The sequence below is a fragment of the Neoarius graeffei genome, chromosome 12 (genome assembly GCF_027579695.1).
Source record: "Neoarius graeffei isolate fNeoGra1 chromosome 12, fNeoGra1.pri, whole genome shotgun sequence".
In the NCBI taxonomy this organism is placed as follows: Eukaryota; Metazoa; Chordata; class Actinopteri; order Siluriformes; family Ariidae; genus Neoarius; species Neoarius graeffei.
The window spans coordinates 21,783,524-21,808,096 of record NC_083580.1 but is presented as its reverse complement, the minus strand read 5'-3'; the positions used below and the strand labels follow the sequence as shown (position 1 = coordinate 21,808,096).

At 42.8% G+C, this 24,573-nt stretch overlaps 1 protein-coding gene across 8 annotated transcripts in view; it reads left to right on the top strand.

Annotated features, from left to right (window-relative positions):
- ark2n (arkadia (rnf111) N-terminal like PKA signaling regulator 2n) overlaps positions 1–24,573 on the top strand; it is a 111,380-nt gene that overhangs the window by 33,352 nt on the left and 53,455 nt on the right. For 4 of the 8 annotated variants that reach the window (XM_060935673.1, XM_060935675.1, XM_060935674.1 and 1 more), the window contains one exon: positions 7,453–7,822. The exons of 3 other annotated variants lie outside the window; for them this stretch is intronic. In XM_060935673.1, the coding sequence (XP_060791656.1) occupies positions 7,453–7,822 (370 nt within the window). Of the gene's footprint in view, positions 1–7,452; positions 8,064–24,573 lie in introns of those variants that run through there. One more of the 8 variants, XM_060935677.1, reaches the window with a different exon arrangement.

Here is a 24,573-nt window from a genome sequence, read left to right as displayed (position 1 = left end):
TGAAGTTTTGGTAGCCTTTTGAGTGTTCAGTGCATTTTCAATTTATTTATTTAGTGCTTAATCCTAGCAGTAGCACTGGATTGGATTAGCCTCATCTTCTCTGTCTCTCAGCCAACAAAGAAATGATTGTGCACATGCGCAGCAGAAAAGTTTTGTCATTTGGATTCACGCATGAGCTCTAACATGTGACATCATGCTGTCTTGACAACGGGCAATATTATAACAATATTGCATGCCCATTCTCTATTGGGGAGAGTGGTGTAATACATGGAGGATAAGCGATATGATGATAGATAGTTTTCACATGATGTCATGTGAAATGACATCATGTGCGCAAATGTGTGCAGCTTCCCGATTTAAACTTTTTTTTCCTCATTCTTATACTTCCTGTTTCATGGACTGTAATGGATTTGCTTATTTAGTAATTTTAATACAGAATTTACTTGGAAATTATAATCAGACACTCCAACGCCCCCCCCCTAAAAAAAAAAACGGATCTGCGCGATTCAGGCGGCATCTTCCAAAAGGTGCGCTGTGAATATACCGTATAAAGTTGTATATATCAGACAGCCTTTAAAGCTTGATGAAGTCAGTTTCAGGCTTTGGAGCAGGCTTTGGCAGTTTCAGGCTTTGGCAGCCCTGCATAGTCACTTGAAAATGCATCTTTGTCCACTTCGTAGGGGTCAATTCCCCCAATCAAGGCCAGTTTGGCTGCATACCGTTGTCGTGAGATGTCGTCTAATGTATCTATATACTTCTGTTTGCTTGATTTTGCCGACATTGATCTTTATTTTAGAAAACTGACTATATAACTTCATAAATTCGTCCGAGATAACGTAGCCGGTAGTGGCGATGGTCCATTTTGTTTGCACTCCAAGATGGCAGCTGGGGGGCGTTCCCCGGAATGCCGTGACGTCAGTGAAAACTATTTATATTGCAGGCCATCAATAAACCCACCAGAAGGGAATAGAATACATGTTTTTACTCCATGAAAAAAGTGGCCTGTACGGTATGTATAGTAAGTGTAGTGCATCATGATGCTTTCTTGAAAAATTCTGCATCACTGCAAAAAATTTGATTGAGAATGCAATGCAAACGCTGATTTAGGAAACTACGTAGCTGTATAGACTTGGCGCTATGTAGCTTCTGGAAGTCTGATTTATACTCAAAATGCAAGAGGAGGAGAGATGTCGTCAGAGAAGGGCAGTGTATTTCTTCAGAGATGCAGCTATACCGACACTGTAAATGCAACACACATTTCGTAAATGGAGATGCATTGAGAATCATTTTATAATCAAATCGAAACTTTCTGAATCGTGATCACTTCAAATGGATGACCTTTTGCTGACGTTAATGCAGCTAATTAATGCTTTGCTGCACTTGAATCCCTATCCATAACCTCAGTAAAAGGAAATCTTTTGGCGCTTTCAATTCTTTAAATGAAAGCTGCAATTTCAGGAAAAAGGAATTTTCCTTGCATATTGTTGAAACTGTCAGATATTCTTGTCCTTGTGGTGACATTTGGTTCCCACTAAGATGATAAACACGCCTACACACACGTCGTGTCTCTTGGTACATGTTTATTGACTAACCCCATGCTGGCTGCTCTTAGCACTTTAAAGGGCTGTTCACACCAAGCATAATGCGACTGAATATCACTGCCAGTCATTCTGGATTTTTTTTTTTTTTTAAAGTAAAAAGCAACATTTCTGACAGAAGTTCATCCCCAGGCTCCAGGGAAATTACAGCAAACCCCATTTAGCTGTAGTTTTATTGATGGTCCTGTTTTGTTTTATATCAAAGAATAATGGAGCTGAAACGATGGGTTTTGTAGCTGTTCATAAATGTACATGTGCTCATTTTGAAAATCTTGTTCTTTTTATCGTGTTAAGAAATCATGTTCATTGTGAATAAGCCAACACGCATCACTACACAAAAATAGCAATGATGCTTGAGGTTTCTTGTTCATTCTTGCTCACACAAACAAATCAATTCTCAAAACACACACAGACATGGGACACACCTTGCTTAATCTTTTCACGCATGCTTGGTGAATGTTCCCAAAACTTTCTCCATGAAAACAAAGCTTTCCACTGTCACTGATGTCGTTGGAAATGCAAATGGAAACTAGATAGAACTCGACGCCAACGGCATTGATGGGGATGCCTCCGCCTGCTAGACTACACGCCTTATTAAGTTGTGATTTGGGGATGGGCATTTGACCTCTCAGTAATCTTGATCTGTGACCTTTAAACCTCAAAATCTAATCAGTTCATGTTTGTCCCAAAGCGCACAAATGGTGAAAGTTTAGTGAAATTCCTTTCATTAGCCTTGGAGATATTGTGTTCACAAGGTTTTCGGACAGACATTTGACCTCACAGTGACCTTGACCTTAGACCTTTTGATCTCAAAATCTAATCATTTCATCTTTGTCCCAAAGTGCACAAATGGTGAAAGTTTGGTGAAATTCCTCCTATTAGTCTTTGGCTACGTTTACATTAGACCGTATCTGTCTCGTTTTCTTCGCGGATGCACTGTCCGTTTACATTAACCCCCCTGAAAAAGCGGGGAAACGGGAATCCGCCAGCGTCCACGTATTCAATCTAGATCGTATCAGCTCCGGTGCTGTGTAAACATTGAGAATACGCGAATACGCTGTGCTGAGCTCTAGCTGGCGTCTCATTGGACAACGTCACTGTGACATCCACCTTCCTGATTCGCTGGCGTTGGTCATGTGACGCGACTGCTGAAAAACGGCGCAGACTTCCGCCTTGTATCACCTTTCATTAAAGAGTATAAAAGTATGAAAATACTGCAAATACTGATGCAAATACTGCCCATTGTGTAGTTATGATTGTCTTTAGGCTTGCCATCCTTCCACTTGCAAGTAATAAGTGATATGCGCTGGGATCTCACACACAGCGGCTCAGTCCCGAATCGTGGCTTGTTCACTTCACTCGCGCGCTCTGTGAGCTGCGCAGGGCCGGAGTGCACACCCTCCAGAGGGCACTCGCTGTTCAGGGCGGAGTGATTTGGAGCGCAGGATGCCTGCGGAGCCGAGCGTATCCGCGTATTGGTGTTGCTGTGTGCACGGCTAACGGTTTTAGTGTAAACGCGAATCGTTTTAAGAACGTTAATCTGATGATCCGCTGATTCGACGTAATGTAAACGTAGCCTTAGAGAGATGGTGTTCACAAAGTTTGGGGATGGACATTTGACCTCACAGTAATCTTGACCTGTGACCTTTTAACCTCAAAATCTAATCAGTTCATGTTTGTCCCAAAGCGCACAAATGGTGAAAGTTTGGTGAAATTCCTTTCATTAGCCTTTGAGATATCGTGTTCACAAGGTTTCGAGACGGACAACCCAAAAACATAATGCCTCCTGCACCTTAAGGTGGCGGAGGCATAAAAATGAAACCAGCCTGAGCAGAAGTGAAAGAAAGTATATAAAGCCATCTCAGGAAACACGCTTTTAAAGAATGATTATGGCCTTGGTTAGTGGTACTGAATATATATGGACGTAATTAAATGATGTGACTGGCTTTGAGTGGTATATCAGATATATTCCATTCAGCTAGCACGATCTTGAACGAGTCAAAGACGAGTAGCTGAATGGAATATATCCGATATACCAGTCAAAGCCATTATTTATTTATTATACATACACATTTGATGAAACAATTATCGATTCTATAAAAAGTTAAGAACAGGGCGGTAACTTGGCAATATTGAATGCTGATTCTGACTGAATATAATTGAGTGTTCTGTCAATCCAATGTACAAAGTTCTAACAGTACAAATGGTACAAGTCCAAAAAGCCTGAACAACAACCCAACTTGTATACAAGCTATAGATAGTTTTCACATGACGTCACAGAGTCGGGGATTCCCTAGTGGCGGCCATCTTGCGGGTCAAGCTTACCGTACGGGTGACTGAGCACACATTGTAACGCGCGAGTACAAAGTCTTCAAAAGAACCCAAGCAGGCTATTTAAAGCTAGCAATGGTGCACACCTGTTGTATTCACGGCTGCCGTAATAGGTCAAATGATGAAGTCAAGCGGAGCTTTTATGGAATTCCCACTGTACGGGAGCACGAAGGCGAGCAAACAAAGAAACTCGGCATACAAAGGAGAAATCTATGGCTTGCGAGAATCAACCGCAAGGATTATCAGCCTTCCAAACACAGCAAAGTCTGCTCTGATCATTTTATAAGTGGTAAGTTGTTTAAATAAACAATCAATTGTTTGTTTGTTTTTGGAAACCAAAACATCATGTGAACAATCTCTGGAGAATGCCTAACTGGAACCGCTGAGTGTACGTTTACATTGTAATGTACGGTACACTTAATATCGCTCGTTTGTCACGTTTCTATTTGAAACTTGTCACTTCACTCACGCAAGGGTCATTTTTGAAAAACATTTTAGGTCTATTCTCTATGATTTGTGTTTGGGATGCAAACAGCGCGCCTTTTGGCTGATGCCGCCTGAATCGCGCAGATCCGATTTTTTTTTTTTTAGGGGGGGCGTTGGAGTGTCTGATTATAATTTCATAGTAAATTCTGTATCAAAATTACTAAATAAGCAAATCCGTTACAGTCCATGAAACAGGAAGTATAAGGATGAGGAAAAAAACAGTTTAAATTGCAAAGCTGCGCACATTTGCGCAGCCCGAGCGGTGTGCAGGACTGTGCAAATGTGCGCAGCTTTGCGATTTAAACTGTTTTTTTCTCATCCTTATACTTCCTGTTTCATGGACTGTAACGGATTTGCTTATTTAGTAATTTTAATACAGAATTTACTTTGAAATTATAATCAGACACTCCAACGCCCCCCCTAAAAAAAAAAATCGGATCTGCGCGATTCAGTCGTGAAAAAGGCGGCATCCGACAAAAGGCGCGCTGTAGAATATATAAAGTTGTATATATCAGACAGCCTTTAAAGTTTGTTGAAGTCAGTTTCAGGCTTTGGAGCAGGCTTTGGCAGTTTCAGGCTTTGGCAGCCCTGCATAGTCACTTGAAAATGCATCTTTCTGTACATACACACGTGCATGCACACACAGTACATACTCATGCACACCATGTAAAGTGACCTTGGGTATTTGGAGAGGTGCTTTATAAGTCAAAGTTTTTGTTGTTCTTGTTGTATTACTATTAATATTACTATTACTTTTATTATTATTATCAGGCTTACGGGGGAACGGGCGCTGCGCCCTCTTACTCTCGGCGTGCGCCCCCTTACCGACTCCGTGAAAACATCCCAGCAACACTACGTGACAATGTGTCTGATCATCAAATATGTTATAATTACTCCAAAAATATTCCAATCATAGTAGATACACTGCCAGACGGTGCAAAAACAATCCGAATTGGCGTTTTCCAGACTGAGGCGCCATGTTGTTTAGTTGTTTACTTGTCGCGGCTGCTCTCGCGAGATTTGACATGGGTTACATACAAGGTCAGCTGACTTGTAGAGCGAGATTTCTCGAGACTGAATGACCTTTCACCCACCGGCACGGGAGCTTTTGACAGAAGTAGTTCGCGAGTTGTTTTTGTTGACACTTGGGCATTTAAAGATGTCATCCCGCGGCACGAAGCGGAAGAAAGCCAAAGACTGTCCGGGGCAGAAGATGATTACTTCTTTCTTTTTTAATGTTGACAGACAATTTGTTACAATTTCCCTCTCAGATAGCCTCAGAATGTCCCATTGGAGCATTTTTCAAAGGCTTTGCACGGCGGGGGGGGGACAACTGGCACCATCCCCCCCGCTTCGCTCCCTTGCCATGGTGAGCGCCCTCATACTTAATTTTTCTAGAAAAAACCCTGATTATTGTTGTGTTTTCAGGTAGGTTGTTGCCAAAAGATGTAGCTTAAATTATAATGAAACGGCAATAAATACAGCAAATGGATGTAGATGCAGAAGAGTTGCGTAGTGCATCAGTAGCCCTACTGTTTTGTCTCTTCCGCGATGGAACCTGGGGACAGTGATGCCGGCCCATCCCCTGTGCATGTAATCAATAACACAATACAGTTAATGATAATGATACAGTTTTTTTAATATAATTGCTGGATGTTATTAAAATAAGCAACAAGGTTTCATTTAGGTCCACATTTTCAACCATTTTAAACCACTGCGGTAGTATTTCGAATTGCAAAACAACCAGTTAACTCTGACAGCATGTGCACCCACCTGTATCGGAGTTGGTAGGGCTATCTGCCCTAGCAGCGTGACCTGCGCTGTCATCGGTGCCCGCCTCGGTGCAGGCTTCCTCCGCACTATCCAGCAGCAGTTCTGTAGGGTCCACGCAAGGTTTGTCGCCCAGAATGCGGTCGAGCAGGTCGTAATGTGGACATGTCACACGACGCCGGCTGCTTCTTTTGTTGGCATCCTTAGCTTCTTTATATTTAGCACGAAGGCTCTTCACCTTTCGCTGGCACTGAAGCCAGGACCTCGTGTACCCGTGCTCGGCCAGTGCTTTCGCTATTGTTTCAAAAACAGCGCGATTTCGGTATGACCCCTCCAATTTCGCCTGCATAGCTTTATCCCCCCAAATGTTAAGTAATTCAAGCACCTCACAGTCCCTCCATTGGGTGCCCTCGGAGGTTTCTGCAGCATCTCCATGGCCGCCTGCCGAGTTGTCGTCCGCCATTGTTGTTGTTTTCCACCAAAGAGGCGGGATTAGCCAACGCAGAATAGTGACGTTTGTCTCTTGTTGATGACGTGTAGGTCGCATGAATGCGACCTGTCCGGTCAGACTGCAGTCGCATGTGAAAATAACGGATATGCATCGGAATTAGGACCACATATCCAAGCGGCCTGGGTCGCATGTGAAAAAAATCGGATCTGTGTCATTCAGATTGTCAATAAATCGGATACAGGTCGCATATGGGCAAAAAAATAGGATATGGGTCGTTTCAGGGTGCAGTCTGAACGTAGTCTTAGTCCACTTCGTAGGGGTCAATTCCCCCAATCAAGGACTACGTTCAGACTGCACTGTTATTGATTACATGCACAGGGGATGGGCCGGCATCACGTTCCCCTGGTTCCATCGCGGAAGAGACACAAAACAGTAGGGCTACTGATGCACCACGCAACTCTTCTTCATCTACATCCATTGGCTGCAAGTATTGCCGTTTTTTGTCATCATAATTTAAGCTACATCTTTTGGCAACAACCTACCTGAAAACACAACAATAATAACAATAATAGTAAAATTAATAGTAATACAACAAGAACAACAAAAACTTGGATTTATAAAGCACCTCTCCAAATACCCAAGGTCACTTTACATGGTGTGCATGAGTATGTACTATGTGTGCATGCACGTGTGTATGTACAGGGAGTGTGTGGGATAGAGGGACAAAGGCTTCTGTGAAGAGGTGTGCTTTGAGCTGGTTTTTCATCTGGGCCAGAGGGGGGCTACTAACCCATTCCTATGTTATTCCCTTTGTAGCTGCACCTGCAAAGACTCGTAAGAGGAAGTCAAAAATGGAAAGTACTCTGGAGGTGTTTGCTGACAGAATCAGTAAAGCCTTTAAGGCTGAAGACAATGACCTGCTCCTGAAAATGCAGGCGGCTCAACATGAGCATGACCGCAGGATGTTCCAGATGTTCGCCCAGTTTATGGACCGACATCCACCCCAGCCACATTACCAGGCCCCAATGTACAACCCAAACTATCCACATCATTCCCGAGCCTATCCAATGTCCCCATCCCCATCTCCAACCCAGCCTCTGTCTTTCCTTCAGGATCTCAACCAGCCACTGCCACATGCTTTCCACCCCCAGGATCACCCCCCCTCCTTTAGACCTGAGGATGAAAAGTAAGGGCTAATACCATGTTCAGTTTTTCAACTTGAAGATTTTTTTTTTTATAACTATGGTGTAATAAATACACAAGCAACACCAAAACAAGTGTGTGAACCTTTTATTAATTCTTAAAGCAGCGGTAGCAAATAAACTAACAAAAATATGTTGATTTATTGTTCACAGTTGGTGTGGGTAACAGGAATAGTGGGTAACACTCGCAATAACAATCAAACTATAATTACAACGTAATGAAATGTACTGTTAATCTTTTTAAGTCAGGAATCAGATATCAATGTATTTGCACATTTTTAACGTGCTATATTGACAAATAGGATACATATGGCTACAGCTGGCTATAGAACAGTTGTCAGTGCTTCCCTCACTCTTGCTGGTTGCACATCTGGCAAGGCCCCTCCTTCAGGCCCTCTGTCAACATTGAGAGCAGCTCCACTGGGTTCTTCGTAGGCCTCCCCATGCACTTCACACACATTGTGGAGTGTGCAGCATGCACTGACGACCGTGGGGACGATGGAGATGTCCACATCCAGCCGTTTACCAAGGCACCTCCACCGCCCTTTCAGCCGCCCAAACGCATACTCCACGGTCATTCTGGCTCTGCTGTGGCGCAAATTGAAGTACCTCTGCTGTGCTGAGAGGTTTCCTGTGTCGGAGTACCCTTTCAAGAGCCAGGTTCACAGAGGGTAGGCAGGATCTCCCAGAAGCAGGATGGGCACCTCAACACCCATGATGTCTTCAGTGGTCTTGAGGTACACAGATAAGTCATCATTAGGACTCAGTGCAATGCCATCAATAACAACACACAGGTTTTTACACAGCACTTTTTGAGACACCCCTAATTAATTACAAAAAATAGGTATTTACTTAGGAGTGCTTCAGGGTGTTCACTTTTTCTCCTTGGTGCTCATCAGTGTTGGGAGTAGGACTCTCAAACTTGGTTTAGGCAAGGAAATCCGAGGCACTCAAGATGGCAGGGTTTTTTGTTTGTTTTTTTTACATTTATTTGGCTACAAAGATGCCTACGCATTTCAGCCTAATACAGGGGTGATAGCGTTCCGGCGCCGCGCCGGATTTCCGGCGTACCGTGGCTGGGGGGGAAAAAAAAAATCTAGTTCGCCCATTGTCCTGTGTCATTCTGAGATGCGCAGATACAGTAAAGGGAATTCGGAATTCCCTTTACTGTCTATCTGCGCATCTCAGAATGACACAGGGCAATGGGCGAACTAGATTTTTTATTTTTTATTTTCCCCCAGCCACGGTACGCCGGAAATCCGGCGCGGCGCCGGAACGCTATCGCCCCTGCTAATATGCCTTTTTCAGGATAAGCCCTAAAAAGGCCTATTAGGCCGACACACGTAGGCATCTTTGTAGCCAAATAAATGCAAAAAACTGCAATGGTGTGGTGGTGAGGTCTTAGGTGAAACAGCTGCTAGGGGATACACATTACTAGATTGCTCCACACTCACCATGGGGAAAAAGCTCTCCTCTCTCTGCCAGTGAATAGATGTGGGAATTTCTGAGAACTCTGGCATCGTGGACGCTCCCTGGCCATCCAACATTTATGTTGGTGAAGCTGTTGGAAGACATAGACGAAGATGTTGGTAGTTCATTCCTAAATATCATGTAAGATTTTAATATATTTTATTTAAGGCAGTGTTGCACTACATATTATGGCTGGACTACACTTGTCAGACATTGAGATGAATGTCATAGCCACAGTTGTTATATAAACTATAAAAACAATAAAACATTTACATTGTACTGTGAGTACTTGCCAGTATCGATGATCAACAACACCCTGCAGAATGACTGAGTGCCACCCCTTTTGGTTAAAGTAGTCAGCATGGTGGTCTTCAGGTGCAAGGATAGGGATGTGGGTCCCATCTATTGCGCCTCCACACTGGGGGAAGCCCCATCTGTGTTCAAAGCCCTCCACAACCTCTTGGAGTTCAGCTCCCCGAGGCAGTTTGATGTACTCTGGCATCAGAACCTGTCGAACTGCCTCGCAGAACTCTCTGACGATGGAGCACACCGTAGACTTGGCTATGCCAAATAGGTTTGCGATTGTGCGGTAACACGCACCTGTTGCAAGCCAATACAGCCCGACGGCAACGCATTTACTCACGGAAATTGGCTGCCAAAGTTGCGTTTCCACCCGCAACAGTGGCACACGCAGTCGCTCACAGAGGTAGGTAAAGGTGTTTCTCGTAAGCCGAAAGTTGTTGACGAAATCATTATCGGAGAAGCGCAGCACATCAACATCCCACCACTCCTGGCTGCGACTCCGCATCCATACCCTCCTTTCAACGGAGGTTGCTGCCACGGCCCCACACAGCGCCTGGACCAAAGCCCTTGCCCTCCTGCTTCTCAATCGCCTCCACAATACCAGGTTATCGTGTGAGTTCCGCCGCCGCCACAAAAACCACATCGCCAGGTCTCGCCTCATCTCCATGCTTTACTTGCAAACTTGAAGAGTGCGCTTTTTTTTTTGTTTACGTATTACGTAGATGTGCTTATTATGTGTCAATTTGCGCATGCGGGACACTTTTGGGTCGTTTTCCGTTCATATTGGAGATCGCATACAAGTCTCATATAATTGGTAATGTGGACGGCCTAACAAAAAAATCGGATTTCACAGCAAATCGGATATGGGTCGTTTCAGGTTGCAGTCTGAACGTAGTGAAGGCCAGTTTGGCTGCATACCATTGTTGTGAGATGTCGTCTAATGTATCTATATAGTTCTGTTTGCTTGATTTTGCCGACATTGATCTTTATTTTAGAAAACTGACTATATAACTTCATAAATTCGTCCGAGATAACGTAGCCGGTAATGGCGATGGTCCGTTTTGTTTGCCCCACAAGATGGCGGCTGGAGGGCGTTCCCCGGAATGCCGTGACATCAGTGAAAACTATCTATATCCAGGTTGACATTTCAAGTTCAAAGTTACTTTTGGTCGTAGTTAATTGTTACATTGCAGTTGTTCAAAACAAAAGGGCTTTGCTGAGTGAAGTCCACGAGTGAAGTCCTCTTGTAAAAGTCTCCGTCACTTTTCCTCACCTCCAAGTAGAACTTCGACAGTGTTTCCGCTATTGTTCTCTTTTCCAGTTTTTCGATGTCCATTGGTATGTTTTTCTCTTGTAAATATGCGTGAAGAATATCCAGTGAAGTTTTTGTAGCCTTTTTGGTGTTCAGTGCATCTTTCTCTTTAAATCTTCCACTTTTAATGGTGCAAACCTCATGGCCATGTTTGTGAACAAACTGCCAGTCACTTGCTAGCGCGGAAGTTTTATCTCTGTGTCTCTCTTCCAGTTTTTCGATGTCCGTTAGTCTGTTTTTCTCTTGTAAATATGCGGGAAGAATATATAATGAAGTTTTGGTAACCCTTCAGGTGTTCAGCCCGTCTTGAGTTTCAGTTTTCAGTTTATTTATTTAGTGCGTAAACCTAGCACTGGATTAGCCTCGTCTTTTCTCTTTCCCGGCTGACAAAGAAATGATTCTGTGCATGCACAGCAGAAAAGTTCTGTCAGTGGATCTTCGCATGAGCTCCGAAATGTGACCTCGTGTTGTCTTGACAATGTACAATATTATAACAATATTGCACGCTTATTCTCCATTGAGGAGAGTGGCGTTGCGATAATATTGCATGCAATCAGTAAACCCACTAGAAGGGAATAGAATGCTTGTTTTTACTCCATGGAAAAAGTGGCCCGTGTGTATAATTTATTTCTGCAACTCCAAATCAAGACAGTATAAAAAATGCAAATAAAAAGAAAGCAATGGTTTTCTAAATTTGCTTTGATTTGTATTTCATTGCAGACAGTAGGAACCCAAGATATTTCATGTTTTGTCTGGTCAACTTCATTTGTTAAATATGTACTGCAACAGTCTTAGGCAGGCTATTCCCCCCCCAATACAAACTTGTGTTAGATTTCTAATTTATGACTTCTGCTTTTATCGAGTCAGTACAAAAACATTTTGGTGTTCCAAATGTTCGTTTTCCAGCACAAAATTAAATGTTTTGGGGGGGTGTATCTGAGCAGCATATTACATAAGAGACTACTTTTCAGATTAAAAGAGAAGACATAATGAAGGCTACTGGGGTTTGCTGCAACATTAAGAAGCAAGTGTGACAAAGTGTCCAGAAGAACTGTGGCTGGTTCTGCAAGATGCTCAGTAAAACCTACCCCTCATTTCCTTATAAAACTGCACTCACTGGACCGGAGTCTGTCTTCATTTTTTTTTTTTTTTTTTTTAAAGCAAAGGGTCGTCTTACACCAAATACTGACTGTTTTCATTTATTATGGCTTACTGCTATTATAGTGTGTGTACTGTATGTGTAAAAAAAAATTTATATATATATATATATATATAACACTATGTGTAATATAAATAAATAAGGGCACCCCTGGTCAAAATTGCTGTTACTGTGAACAGTGAAGCAAGTTGAAGATGAAATGATCTCCAAAAGGCATAAAGTTAAAGATGACTCATTCCCTTTATATTTTAAGCAAAAACAATTTTTTATTTTCATCTTTTACATTTTCAAAATGACAAAGGAAAAGGGCCCGAAGCAAAAGTTTGGGCACCCTGCATGGTGAGTACCGAGTAATGCCCCCTTTGGCAAGTATCACAGCTTGTAAACACTTTTTGTAGCCGGCTAATAATCTTTCAGTTCTTACCTGGGGGATTTTCACACATTCGTCCTTGCAAAAGGCTTCCAGTTCTACAAGTTTCTTGGGCTGTCTTGCATGCACTGCTCTTTTGAGATCTATCCACAGATTTTCAATGATGTTTAGGTCAGGGGACTGTGAGAGCCGGGGCAAAACCTTCAGCTTGGGCCTCTTGAGGTATTCCATTGTAGATTTTGAGGTGTTTTTTGGATCATCGTCTTATTGTAGGACCCATCCTCTTTTTAACTTCAACTTTTTTACAGATGGTGTGATGTTTGCTTCCAGAATTTGCTGGTATTTATTCGAATCCATGCTTCCCTCGACCAATGAAATGTGCCCTATGCCACTGGCTGCAACGCAACCCCAAAGCATGATCGATCCACACCCATGCTTCAGAGTTGGAGAGGTGTTCTTTTCCTGGAATTTGGCACCTTTTTTCTCCAAACATACCTTTTGCACATTGTGGCCAGAAAGTTCTATTTTGATTTCATCAGTCCACAGGACTTGTTTCCAAAATGCATCAGACTTATTTAGATGTTCATTTGCAAGCTTCAGACGCTGAATTTTGTGGTGAGGACGCAGGAACGGTTTTCTTCTGATGACTCTCCCATGAAGGTCATATTTGTTCAGGTGTCGCTGCATAGTAGAACAGTGCACCACCACTCCAGGGTCTGCTAAATCTTTCTGAAGGTCTTTTGCAGTCAAACGGGGGTTTTTATTTGCCTTTCTAGCAATCCAATGAGCAGTTCTTTCAGAAAGTTTTCATCTTCCATACCTCACCTTGATCTCCACTGTTTCTGTTAACTGCCATTTCTTAATAACATTACAATCTGAGGAAACAGCTACCTGAAAGCACTTTGCTATGTTCTTTAGCCTTCTCCTGCTTTGTGAGCATCAATTATTTTATTATTCAGAATGCGAGGGAGTTGCTTAGAGGAGCCCATGGCTGTTGATTTTAGGGACAAGTTTGAGGAGTCAGAGAATTTATACAGCTTTGAAATCTGCATCATCTGACCTTTCCTAACGAAGAATTTGAACAAGCCACAACTCAATAAACTAATTAAGGTCTGGAACCTTGGTAAAAGTTACCTGAGAACTCAAATGTATTGGGGTGCCCAAACTTTCGCATGGTGTTCCTTTTCTTTTTTCACTCTCCAGTTGTACAAAACAAAAATAATACACACATCTTGCAGAAAACACTGAAAAGAAATGTCGTCTTTACCTTTATGCCTTTTGGTGATCAGTTCATCTTCTACTCACTTAACTATTCACAGTAACAGACATTTTCACTCAGGGTGCCCAAACTTTTGCATGCCTGTGTGTGTGTGTGTGTGTGTGTACACACCTGTGCCTAAGACTTTTGCACAGGACTGTATATCATTTCCTGCATTTCAGGTTTGAAACACACTCACTCCAAAGAAAGGGGGCAAATTAGGGCTGGGGCAAGTACCAAGGAAAAATGCCCAGTAAACCCTGATGTTTCGAACAGGGTGATGTCCTTGGCTGCCGATTTTAAATAAATAAATAAATAAATAGTTCAGTTTTTGGTGATGATTTTGAATCTTTGGGCTAACTTTACTTTTTTGAGTTCTTCCATACATCAAGTTGTAACAATCAGTCCATCTGTTTGTCTGGCTATATTGCATTTTGGTGGGGAGTGTTTTTTTTTGTTTGTTTGTTTTTTGTTTTTTTTTTGCTTTTGCTGGATTGAATGTGGTGATGACGTTTTTGTGACCACTGCCTCATAGAAGCAGGAGCCCCACTCGGTCATCGTGTTGTAAGAATGAATGTAACAATAGTGCAATACGCATACATGTGTTCCTATTAAAATAGCCTGTGAGCTTATACAATTTGGTTCACCTTTGAAATAAATGGACTAGACTAAAGAAATCGCTTTCAGACATGTTTATGCTTATTACAGAGGGAAAGTGTGTTCCTGTTTTAAAATATACTCCAGGTTGTCCCCCTTTCCTTGCCTTCTTCGGCCAGCGGTCCCATGTGTGATGTAGATGCGACGCACTTCCGAGTTGTTACGGGAAGTTGTTGAAAAGAGTATTGAGACCACTGAGCTCTAGCGCCGGACCTTTTCCAGGAAATAACAGTTTCGTTGTGGCGACAAGTGTGTGTGTGTGTGTGTGTGTGTGTGTGTGTGTATGTCAGCCTCGGTTCAGAGGTTTCAGTTTCGAAAACTGTAAGAGTAGAATAATACAAAGTACTTGATATATTTTACTTCTGTGGTTTTTAAATTGTTCTTTTTTGGATTACGCTTCATTTTTATGGCTGCTGCCTCAGAGTAAATATATATGCTATAATTATTTACTGTATGGACATGGTATCAGAGAACAATTTTATTTATAAGCAGTAGCCACATGTACCCATAGGGTACCTATTTTTATATTTTGCCAGATTTGGCACTTTAAATCCCTTTCATGTACAAATGCTGTTAATGTATCTGGTAAATCCAACACAGGATGGAAAATGAATTTTCGTTTCCGCTCAGTCTTCCATAATGGTAAAGTAATGGATGTTGTGTATTCCCACCTGATCATATTATCTCTGCGAGACCATCTGTGATGTATAATTCATTCTAATTTCCAGCCACAAAGTGCATGTAAAGTAACAGTTTGGTTTAACGTGAAACTCTCGGGTCCTAATCTTGTGTGTGAGAGAAATACATTAAGCCAGTATTGGTTGATTTGCAGTTGTGGAAGTGAAGAGGAGGACCATGTTATGAGCTCCATATTCAAAACTTGTGAAACCAAAACCCAGTGAGTGTGAGAACAAAGCACTGACATGGAAGCAGAAGTGGCTTTTGATATTCTAGGATTTCCTCAAAAAAAAAAAGTTACCCAGAGTTCTGTGAAACCAGCGTGAGTGTTGCTGTTTAAAATTGCTTTTGAGTATCTTGTGATTTCAGTATGGGTCTTGGAGAGCTTCGGATACTCAAAGATTAGGCGAGCAGATGCAGTTACCATTACAGTATGCAAGTGTATTGTGTTGTGAATATATAGAAATTCATTTTGTTTTATTTTAATTAAATTAGTATGCATCAATGGCACATTACGTTTTTTACAGCTTGATCAGTTGAAGGATGCAGTGGCAATAGAACATAATGCAGATTAAGCCAGTATCTCACTGAGCTGTGACAGCCTGCGACTAGTTGGGAGGCACAATTGCGATAAAAAATATGCGAATTAGCAACAATTTTCACTTGGAATCACACTGAATTGATACAACACGTTTGCGTACGTCGCATGAGTGTCGCACGAATGTCACACGAACTCCCGGCGAACTTTGGCCAAAAATTCGCCAGAAGTTCGTATACGTGTAGCACAAATGTCGTGCAACATTCGTGAGAAACAATTGTGATTTTTCTTTTTTTTTTTCTCCAAATTTGCAATAGTCGTACGACAGCTATGCGTGATGTTTGAAAAATTTGAACTATATAAATACAGAACCCTCTCCAATCCACTGATCATATTTTCACCAGACATCACGATGGACCTCAGGGAAGAAGTGCAGACACAACTGGATGATCCAAATTTGGATGATGACCAGGTTGACATGCTGAGGGCTGCAACATATCTTATTGTTGCTGCGATCAAGAAAGCCAAGGCTAAAGCCAGGGATAGGAGGCTTAGAAAAGAAAGAAAAAGAAAGTGTCTGGGTGAGAGAGTGGCTCTTGAGACAAAATTACGGCATGTATGAAAAGCTCATGAAGCAACTCGGAGAGGGGGATGCCAAGTCCTTCAGGAACTTTATCAGAATTGATCCAGATATGTTCAACCAGATGGTTGAAGATCTGACTCATGGGCTTGAGAAAAAATCAACAAACTGCAGGAAGCCACTGTCACCTGGACTGAAGCTGGCCATCACTCTAAAGGCCAATTTATGCTGACAACCCAGTCCTCGCAGATAGCGTCGCAGACAGTGTCTGCGTAGCGCCCCCACCTTCGCAGACGCTCTGTGCGCACCTCCCAAAAATTGTGACCACCGCAGAAGCCTCGCAGACAGCGCCACAGACAAGAGGGCTCTGATTGGTCCACTCTACATCCGCTGTACACGCACTTCCGCTTCCCTACTTTCCCGGTTTGGTTTGTTTTCACGACCGGCATTTTTAAAAACACGAGCGAAGATGGAGCAGCATGAAGAGCGGTTGATTGAGGAAGTACGTACATCTATACGACTCCAGTTCTAGTCATTATAAAAAAAAAAAGTTCTAGTCATTATAAGTAACCGGAGGATAAACACTCCACTAACCACACCCACCAACTACTCCTAGCGACTTCGCGCCCCCTTGCGTTGTGCCGGTGAATAACATCGCGCACGCCTATTACTCCCCGCTCAACGATAAATTACAACTGTCTGCGAAAAGCTATCTGCGAAAGCCTTGTCGCAAGAGCATGCAGAGGCCTTAAGATGCACTATATCAGGGGTTCCCAAACTTTTCCATGCCAAGGCCCCCCAAACAGCATTAGCTTCTGGCCGGGGACCCCCTTTGCAAACCCACAGACAATGCTACAAAATATGTAAAGAAACATCAACTTTTAGAATGTTTTCTCTTACTTTTATTCAATAGTCAATAATTGTTACATTTGTTTAGCATAAGAATATTATTAACTAACATGTTTTCAACACAAATATTTTCGCACTGAAGAATAAACTGTATAACCTCCTGTAGTACCTGATTCAACTCGTTATCCATCCTTTTTGCGACCAGTGCCTCGCGATGGAGCATGCAGTGTGTGGCCACTACATGCGGGGCCTTCTGCTTAATGAGAGCGGTCACTCCACTGATCTTCCCGGTCATTACCGCGGCTCCGTCCGAACACACCCCCACACAACGGGTCCAGTCCAATCCATTAGACTCGATGTAATCGTCCAAAACTTGAAAAATGTCTTTCCCAGTAGTTCTTCCTTCAAGTGCTTTACAAAATAGTATTTCCTCCACAAATCTTTCCTGTGAAATAAATCTGATGTACACAAGCATTTGGGCCTCATTGCATAAATCTGTGCTCTCATCCAGCTGAAGTGCAAAGTATTCGCTGGCTCTCACCTGCTCCAACAGCTGAGCAGATACGTCTTGAGCCATGTCACCAATCCGTCGGCTCACGGTGTTATCAGAGAGTGGGACAGCATCTTTTTTTTTTTGGCAGCATCCTCACCAAGCAATTCTCGGACAATCTCTTTGGTGGCTGGTAAAATCAAATCATCTCCAATTGAGTGAGGTTTTTTAGCACGAGCAATGTGGTACGAGGCTAAAAATGATGCCTTCAGGGCCCGCTCGGGGACAGTAGCTTGCTGGGTGAATGCAGCGGATTGCCTGACCAAATGCTCTTCTTTGCGTCTGAAGAAATCTACTGTTTTTTCGGCATCTGTCGGATGTTTTTGTACCAAGTGACGCTGAAGTTTCGAAGGTTTTAAGCACTCGTTTGACAGGGTCTCCAGACAGAGGACGCATTTCGGGCAATCATGGCCATTTTTCTGTATGGCTGTAGAGCCATACTTAATGTATGCTGCCTCATATTTTCGGATTTTAGTTGGCCAGGACTTCTTAGTTTTTTTCGCAGCAGTGTTCTCCACAGCAGAGCTGTTGGTTTGTTCCTTCAGTCTCTTCTTCAAAAACCTGTCCATTTTGCGCTAGCAATACGCTAGCTTGAGGAGCAAAGCAGCTTGATAAATGGCGCAAACCGCAACGTCACAGGCAATCGGAGAGATGAGCATGGCAAACAGCGTTTCGATATGATGTATTATTATTAATTATATTTTATAATAATGATTAAAAAACTAATTACAATATATTTAATAATTATTTTAAAAAAGTGTTTTTTTCGCAATTTTTTTTATCGTCCCTCCAACTTTCTGAGGCCCCCCTGGCGGCCCCCCCCCTTTGAAAACCACTGCACTATATTGCCAAAAGTATTTGCTCACCTGCCTTGACTCACATATGAGCTTAAGTGACATCCCATTCCTAATCCATAGGGTTCAATATGATGTCGGTCCACCCTTTGCAGCTAGAACAGCTTCAACTCTTCTGGGAAGGCTGTCCACAAGGTTTAGGAGTGTGTTTATGGGAATTTTTGACCATTCTTCCAGAAGCGTATTTGTGAGGTCACATACTGATGTTGGACGAGAAGGCCTGGCTCTCAGTCTCCGCTCTAATTCATCCCAAAGGTGTTCTATCGGGTTGAGGTCAGGACTCTGTGCAGGCCAGTCAAGTTCATCCACACCAGACTCTGTCATCCATGTCTTTATGGACCTTGCTTTGTGCACTGGTGCACAGTCATGTTGGAAGAGGAAGGGGCCAGCTCCAAACTGTAAAAACAGTCTGCATGCCTAGGTGCTTGATTTTATACACCTGTGGAAGCCATGGAAGTGATTGGAACACCTGATTCCGATAATTTGGATGGGTGAGCAAATACTTTTGGCAATATAGTGCATCTTGCCACTGGGGACTCTTAAGTCGCTAGCCTGTGGGTTCTGGGTGGCCCCCAACACCATCGTCGGTGTTGTGACAGAGGTATGCCAAGCAATCTACGACATCTACCACGAGATGGCCTTCAGGTGTCCCACAACAGAAGAGGAATGGAAGGAGGTAGCTAAGGGCTTCTCAGACAAATGGAATTTTCATCACTTTTGTGGCTGCATAGATAGCAAGCATGTGAGGATGCAAGCTCCACCCCACTCTGGCAGTTTGTACGATAACTACAAAGGCTACGACTCCATCATGCTGGCTTTGGTGGATGCCAACTACAAATTTATGTATGTGGATGTCGGTACCTATGGTGCTGGTGCTGATTCTGGAATCTTCAGGGAGTGTGGACTGTGTCATGCCTTAGACCAGGGCAAAGCTGGTCTGCCACCAAGTGAGCCCCTGCCAGGTGGTGATACTGATATCCCCTACTTTACTGTTGGGGATGACACATTTGCTCTGAGAGGCTGGATGATGAAACCACACTCCAAGAGAAACATGACAGCATAGCGCATTCTCAATTACAGGTTGTCCAGGGCCCGCAGGATTGTGGAGAATGCTTTTGGCATCTTAGCCAACAGGTATGTACAACCATACTTTTAATGATAACTTTGCAGTGTTTCACATTGATGTGAATGGAAATGTCAGTTGATGAAGAAATGGCTTTACTGTGTTTTCAGATTCAGGTGTCTCCATTCGTGCATGATGCAGAGACCTCAGACTGTCACAAAGATTGTCTTGGCAGCCTGCACCCTACATAATTTGTTGGCAGACAAGAATCCAGCCAGAATGCAACAAGCTGCAGACAGTGAGGACTTAACAACACCCGAAGTGCAACTAGGGGAATAGAGACAGCAAAACCAGGGGACACCTCTTCATGGAATCCAAACCCAATCAGGCAGCACAAGTACAGCAGTTGGGAAAAGAGTTAGGGAGTACCTGACTGCGTACTACAATGGTGTGGGAGCAGTTCTATGGCAGAATAGGATGGTAGGCAGGGTTTTTTCTAGAAAAATTTAGTATGAGGGCGCTCCCCATGGTGAGGGAGCGAAGGGGGGGGGTGTATGGTGCCGGTTGTCCGTCCCCCCCCTCCGCCGTGCGAAGCCTTTGAAAATTTGAGGCTCCAATGGGACATTCTGAGGCTATCTGAGAGGGAAATTGTAACAAATTGTCTGTCAACATTGAAAAAGAAAGAAGTAATCTTCTGCCCCAGACAGTCTTTGGCTTTCTTCCGTTTCGTGCCGCGGGATGACATCTTTAAATGACCAAGTGTCAACAAAAACAACTCGCGAACTACTTCTGTCAAAAGCTCCCGTGCCGGTGGGTGAAAGGTCATTCAGTCTCGAGAAATCTCGCTCTACAAGTCAGCTGACCTTGTATGTAACCCATGTCAAGTCTCGCGAGAGCAGCCGCGACAAGTAAACAACTAAACAACATGGCGCCTCAGTCTGGAAACCACCAATTTGGATTGTTTTTGCACCGTCTGGCAGTGTATCTACTATGATTGGAATATTTTTGGAGTAATTATAACGCATTTGATGATCAGACACATTGTCACGTGGTGTTGCTGGGACGTTTTCACGGAGAAGAGATCGTTTTGAGAAAGATTGCATGTTGTGCAGTTGCATACAAGTGCATAGCCTAAGTGTGACTTGGGGTTCAATTTGCATTTCAGTAAGGGGGCGCACGCCGAGAGTAAGAGGGCGCAGCGCCCCTGTTCCCCGGTTTAGACGAAAGCCTGGTAGGAGTGGAAGATAACATTGATCCACGTATGAGTATCGCCAGTGTTCAGACATTTTGAGTCTTTGCTGATCAATCCTGATTGTTCATAGACATTTTGATTGTTCAAAGTCCTTCTCATGCATGGTTTAATTTGTTTATATTTATTTATTTTGAATGAATCAAATCCATCTTTATTACATTTTATAATTCTTAAAATTTTGTCAAATGAAACCGTGCAACAATGTTTTAAATTTTTATGCACTTTTTATTTTGCAAGAAAATACAATACACACATTATCAACTTGCATAAATAAAGACCTTTAATACAGAAGCAGAACATAAACTTGTAACCATTCATAAAAATACAGATCTAGTGCTAAAGGGTAAGATTTAGTCAGAGTCCTCCTGTGCCATCCTGCCACCTGAATTGGCACCGCTCTGTGTAGCTGGAACTGGAGCGGTAATGATTACAGCTTGTGGTTGGAGTCAGATTGGGCGTGTCTTGCTGTCTTCCTCCTGGTGACTGGACTGGTGTTGAAGTACTCCAGATGTGACTCAAACTAGTGTCAAGTCCCAGACGGGTGTCCAACACTAAACTGCTGACTGATGGGATCTGGGGGTAGACAGTACCATCCTGAGCATGCTGCGGCTGCTGAAATGTGCCGGGCTGCTGTGTGTAATACCTTCCATGCTGCTGATACTGGCTTCCATAATTCTGTGAAAAAGATGGTTATCAAAAATATTGAAGAAAAAAAATTATTTATTATGAATCTGTACTAATTATTTTGATAAATGTGTTTTACTCTACCTGGTGGAATGCATGTTGCTGGGCAGTTTTAAACCCGCTGATTATATTCATTATCATGAAACTGTACTCATCCCACGACGATTCAGGTACTCTAAGTATCTCTGACTCCATGTATCTGCAGAAGTCCCGAACCCTCCTCTCATGCTCGCTCTTTGTTGGTGCTCTGATGTTAGAAATTCGGTTCTGGGCCTGCTGCAAAATCTGCAACACGCACATAAAAGAAACAGATAAAACAATATTACAAAATATCAGTGCTCATGTCGAATATAAATATTTTTGAAGGATTTGTGTTACCTCTGCTTCAGGCATTTCATCGCTGTCTCGGACAGTGGATGGAGTCGGGGGCCCTGTTTCCCCTTTCCTTTGCATTTAGACTGGGACTGGGAAGTGGAGGGTTGTTGACCCCCTTGTTGACTACTTGTTGAACTTGGTGGTACGGCTGCCGAGTCCCCTGAAAAGTCTGGTCGTCAGCAGCATTACCTCGTGGCTGTACACCAGGAAACTTCAAGCAAATAAGAAAAGTTGAAACCTTTGCAAAAAAATAAGATAAATTGGATGAATTTTTAACACATGAAGCAATATATCAAATCTTCTTTTGTACTTATGGTGTGTGTAGCCGTTGTCCTATTTTTCTGGATGTGGGGGCGCAGAAATTGATATCTCTCGACGATCTTCATATCTGTATATGACAATGTGAACGCAGGGGCGCCAGGTTTCTGCTTTAGTAGCTTTACAAATCTGGTGCGCAAATGTGCATCCACTTGGGTAACTGTAAAATACGAATATGCAAAAGACATTTAATCTATTTATACATATAGTCGTTGCACATTTTAAAGGCATTTCTGTAATAAAGTATTGTATTGTGTATGAATAGTCACAAACATCACAATAAATGGAGTCACTTATTTGAAAAGTTTGCATTGCACTTGCACTTAACATACGAATTGCGTCTGTTCTGTCAAACTATTACAAAAATGTACAATTTATACTCATGCTGGCAGGGGCATGTAAATCTTTTCTCCAGTCCTTGTCGTTCTTCTGGAGAAGATCATGTATTCAACTGATTTTTCATCTCCCTGTTTTTATAATTTTGTTTGGATTTATCATAAAAATATAGGATGATTGAGCCAAAATTCGGCAAGCGTGTCCTGGTGTTCATCCTTCCAGGGGTACTGCCATTCTGCACCACTTGCTGCCTTCATTCTTTTACCTTCCTCGGCAGGCAGGGAAGTAGAGGAAGCCTCAGAGTCCTCCCCATCAGAACCAGGCCCTGGGACTTTCTCAACTTCTATAGGGGCCCGTTGGGCAGGGCCAGTAGTCCCCCTTCCCCTGGACTTGCCTTTCTTGGGTGGCATGGCAAAGTTGTCTCTGTTTTCGCACTTCCTGTCTCACGGAAACCGAGTTGAGAAGGGTTCCTGACGGCTTTGCGACACCAGCGGCTATTTTGAGAGAAATTTTGTCGCACTAATTTTTTGAACATGTTCAAAATTTCAGTGACGAAGGAGCGACACTTTGCGACTCATGCGAGGAAATTGAGACGCCCTGCGAATGTTTCAAGACACTTTTGAAACACACTCGCCAATGACGTTTGCAATTTGTCGCAGCCCAGTGAGATACTGGCTTTAGTCAGTGACCCAGATGACATTTCAGCAGTGTCTGATGACACTGCTTTGAACTGGTCAACCACTACATCTGAACCATATACTCAATAAAATGAACTGTGCTCTCCTACCTTTAAGCCTAAAAAAAAAAAAAAGGCACAACAGAGGCCAAACTGTTGATCCCTTTGAAAAGCGGAAGCTTGATTTGTTACAGATGTCTGTTGCAATCCAGAAGCCAACTGCTGACTCATTTGGGAATCAAGTAGAAGAGGAACTGAGGTTGATTTTTTTTTTTTTTTTTTAAAGGAACAGTCCACCGTACTTCCATAATGAAATATGTTCTTCTCTGAATTGAGACGAGCTGATCTGTACCTCTCCGAGCTTTGCGCGACCTCCCAGTCAGTCAGACGCGCTGTTACTCCTGTTAGCAATGTAGCTAGGCTCAGTATGGCCAATGGTATTTTTTGGGGCTGTAGTTAGATGCGACCAAACTCTTCCACATTTTTCCTGTTTACATAGGTTTATATGACCAGTGACATGAAACAAAGTTCAGTTACACAACTGGAAAGTCCGCACTATATACATTGATACATTGATATATATTGATACAGTGCGCTGTCGAAGCGCGCAGATGATGTTAGTACGTCTGTCATTATAGTGCGGACTGTCCATAGCATAGAAAATCGCCACGTTTCAATTTGTGTAACTGAACTTTGTTTCATGTCACTGGTCATATAAACCTATGTAAACAGGAAAAACGCGGAAGAGTTTGGTCGCATCTAACTACAGCCCCAAAAAATACCATTGGCCATGCTGAGCCTAGCTACATTGCTAACAGGAGTGACAGCACATCTGACTGACTGGGAGGTCACGCAAATCTCGGAGAGGTACGGAGCAGCTCGTCTCAATTCAGAGAAGAACATATTTCATTATGGAAGTGCGGTGGACTGTTCCTTTAAAGAAAAAAAAATGATCAAGACGAGGCTAATGAATGATCTATATGAGAAACAGGAGTTTGACCAGCCAGTTTCAATGCCATCCTCGAACCTGCTATCACCTGTGTTCCGTCCCTCCAAATCCACCTGTACAGGTTCCTTCCACACACACACAGCTAAGCAGTCACCACCTCACCACCATCAGTCCAAACCTAGCTTTATGGAAAGGTTACATGATCGTGGTGTTGAACAGTAACCGAAAACACTGTTTTCTGCTGTTTACAGAAAATAATAGACACATTTCAAGAAAGATTTTAAAATGTTAGTTTAGTAAACAAACCCACTGTTCTGCACCATTTTGCAATTGCAGTTGAATGCTAATAGCACTTTAAAGCGTTTTGAATGTACACACTATACACTCACCATCTACTTTATTAGGAACAGCTCTTCGTTTATGCAGTTATTTAATCAAGTAGTCATGTGACCGCAGCACAATGCGTAAAATCATGCAGATCCAGGTTAAGGGTGTCGGTGAATG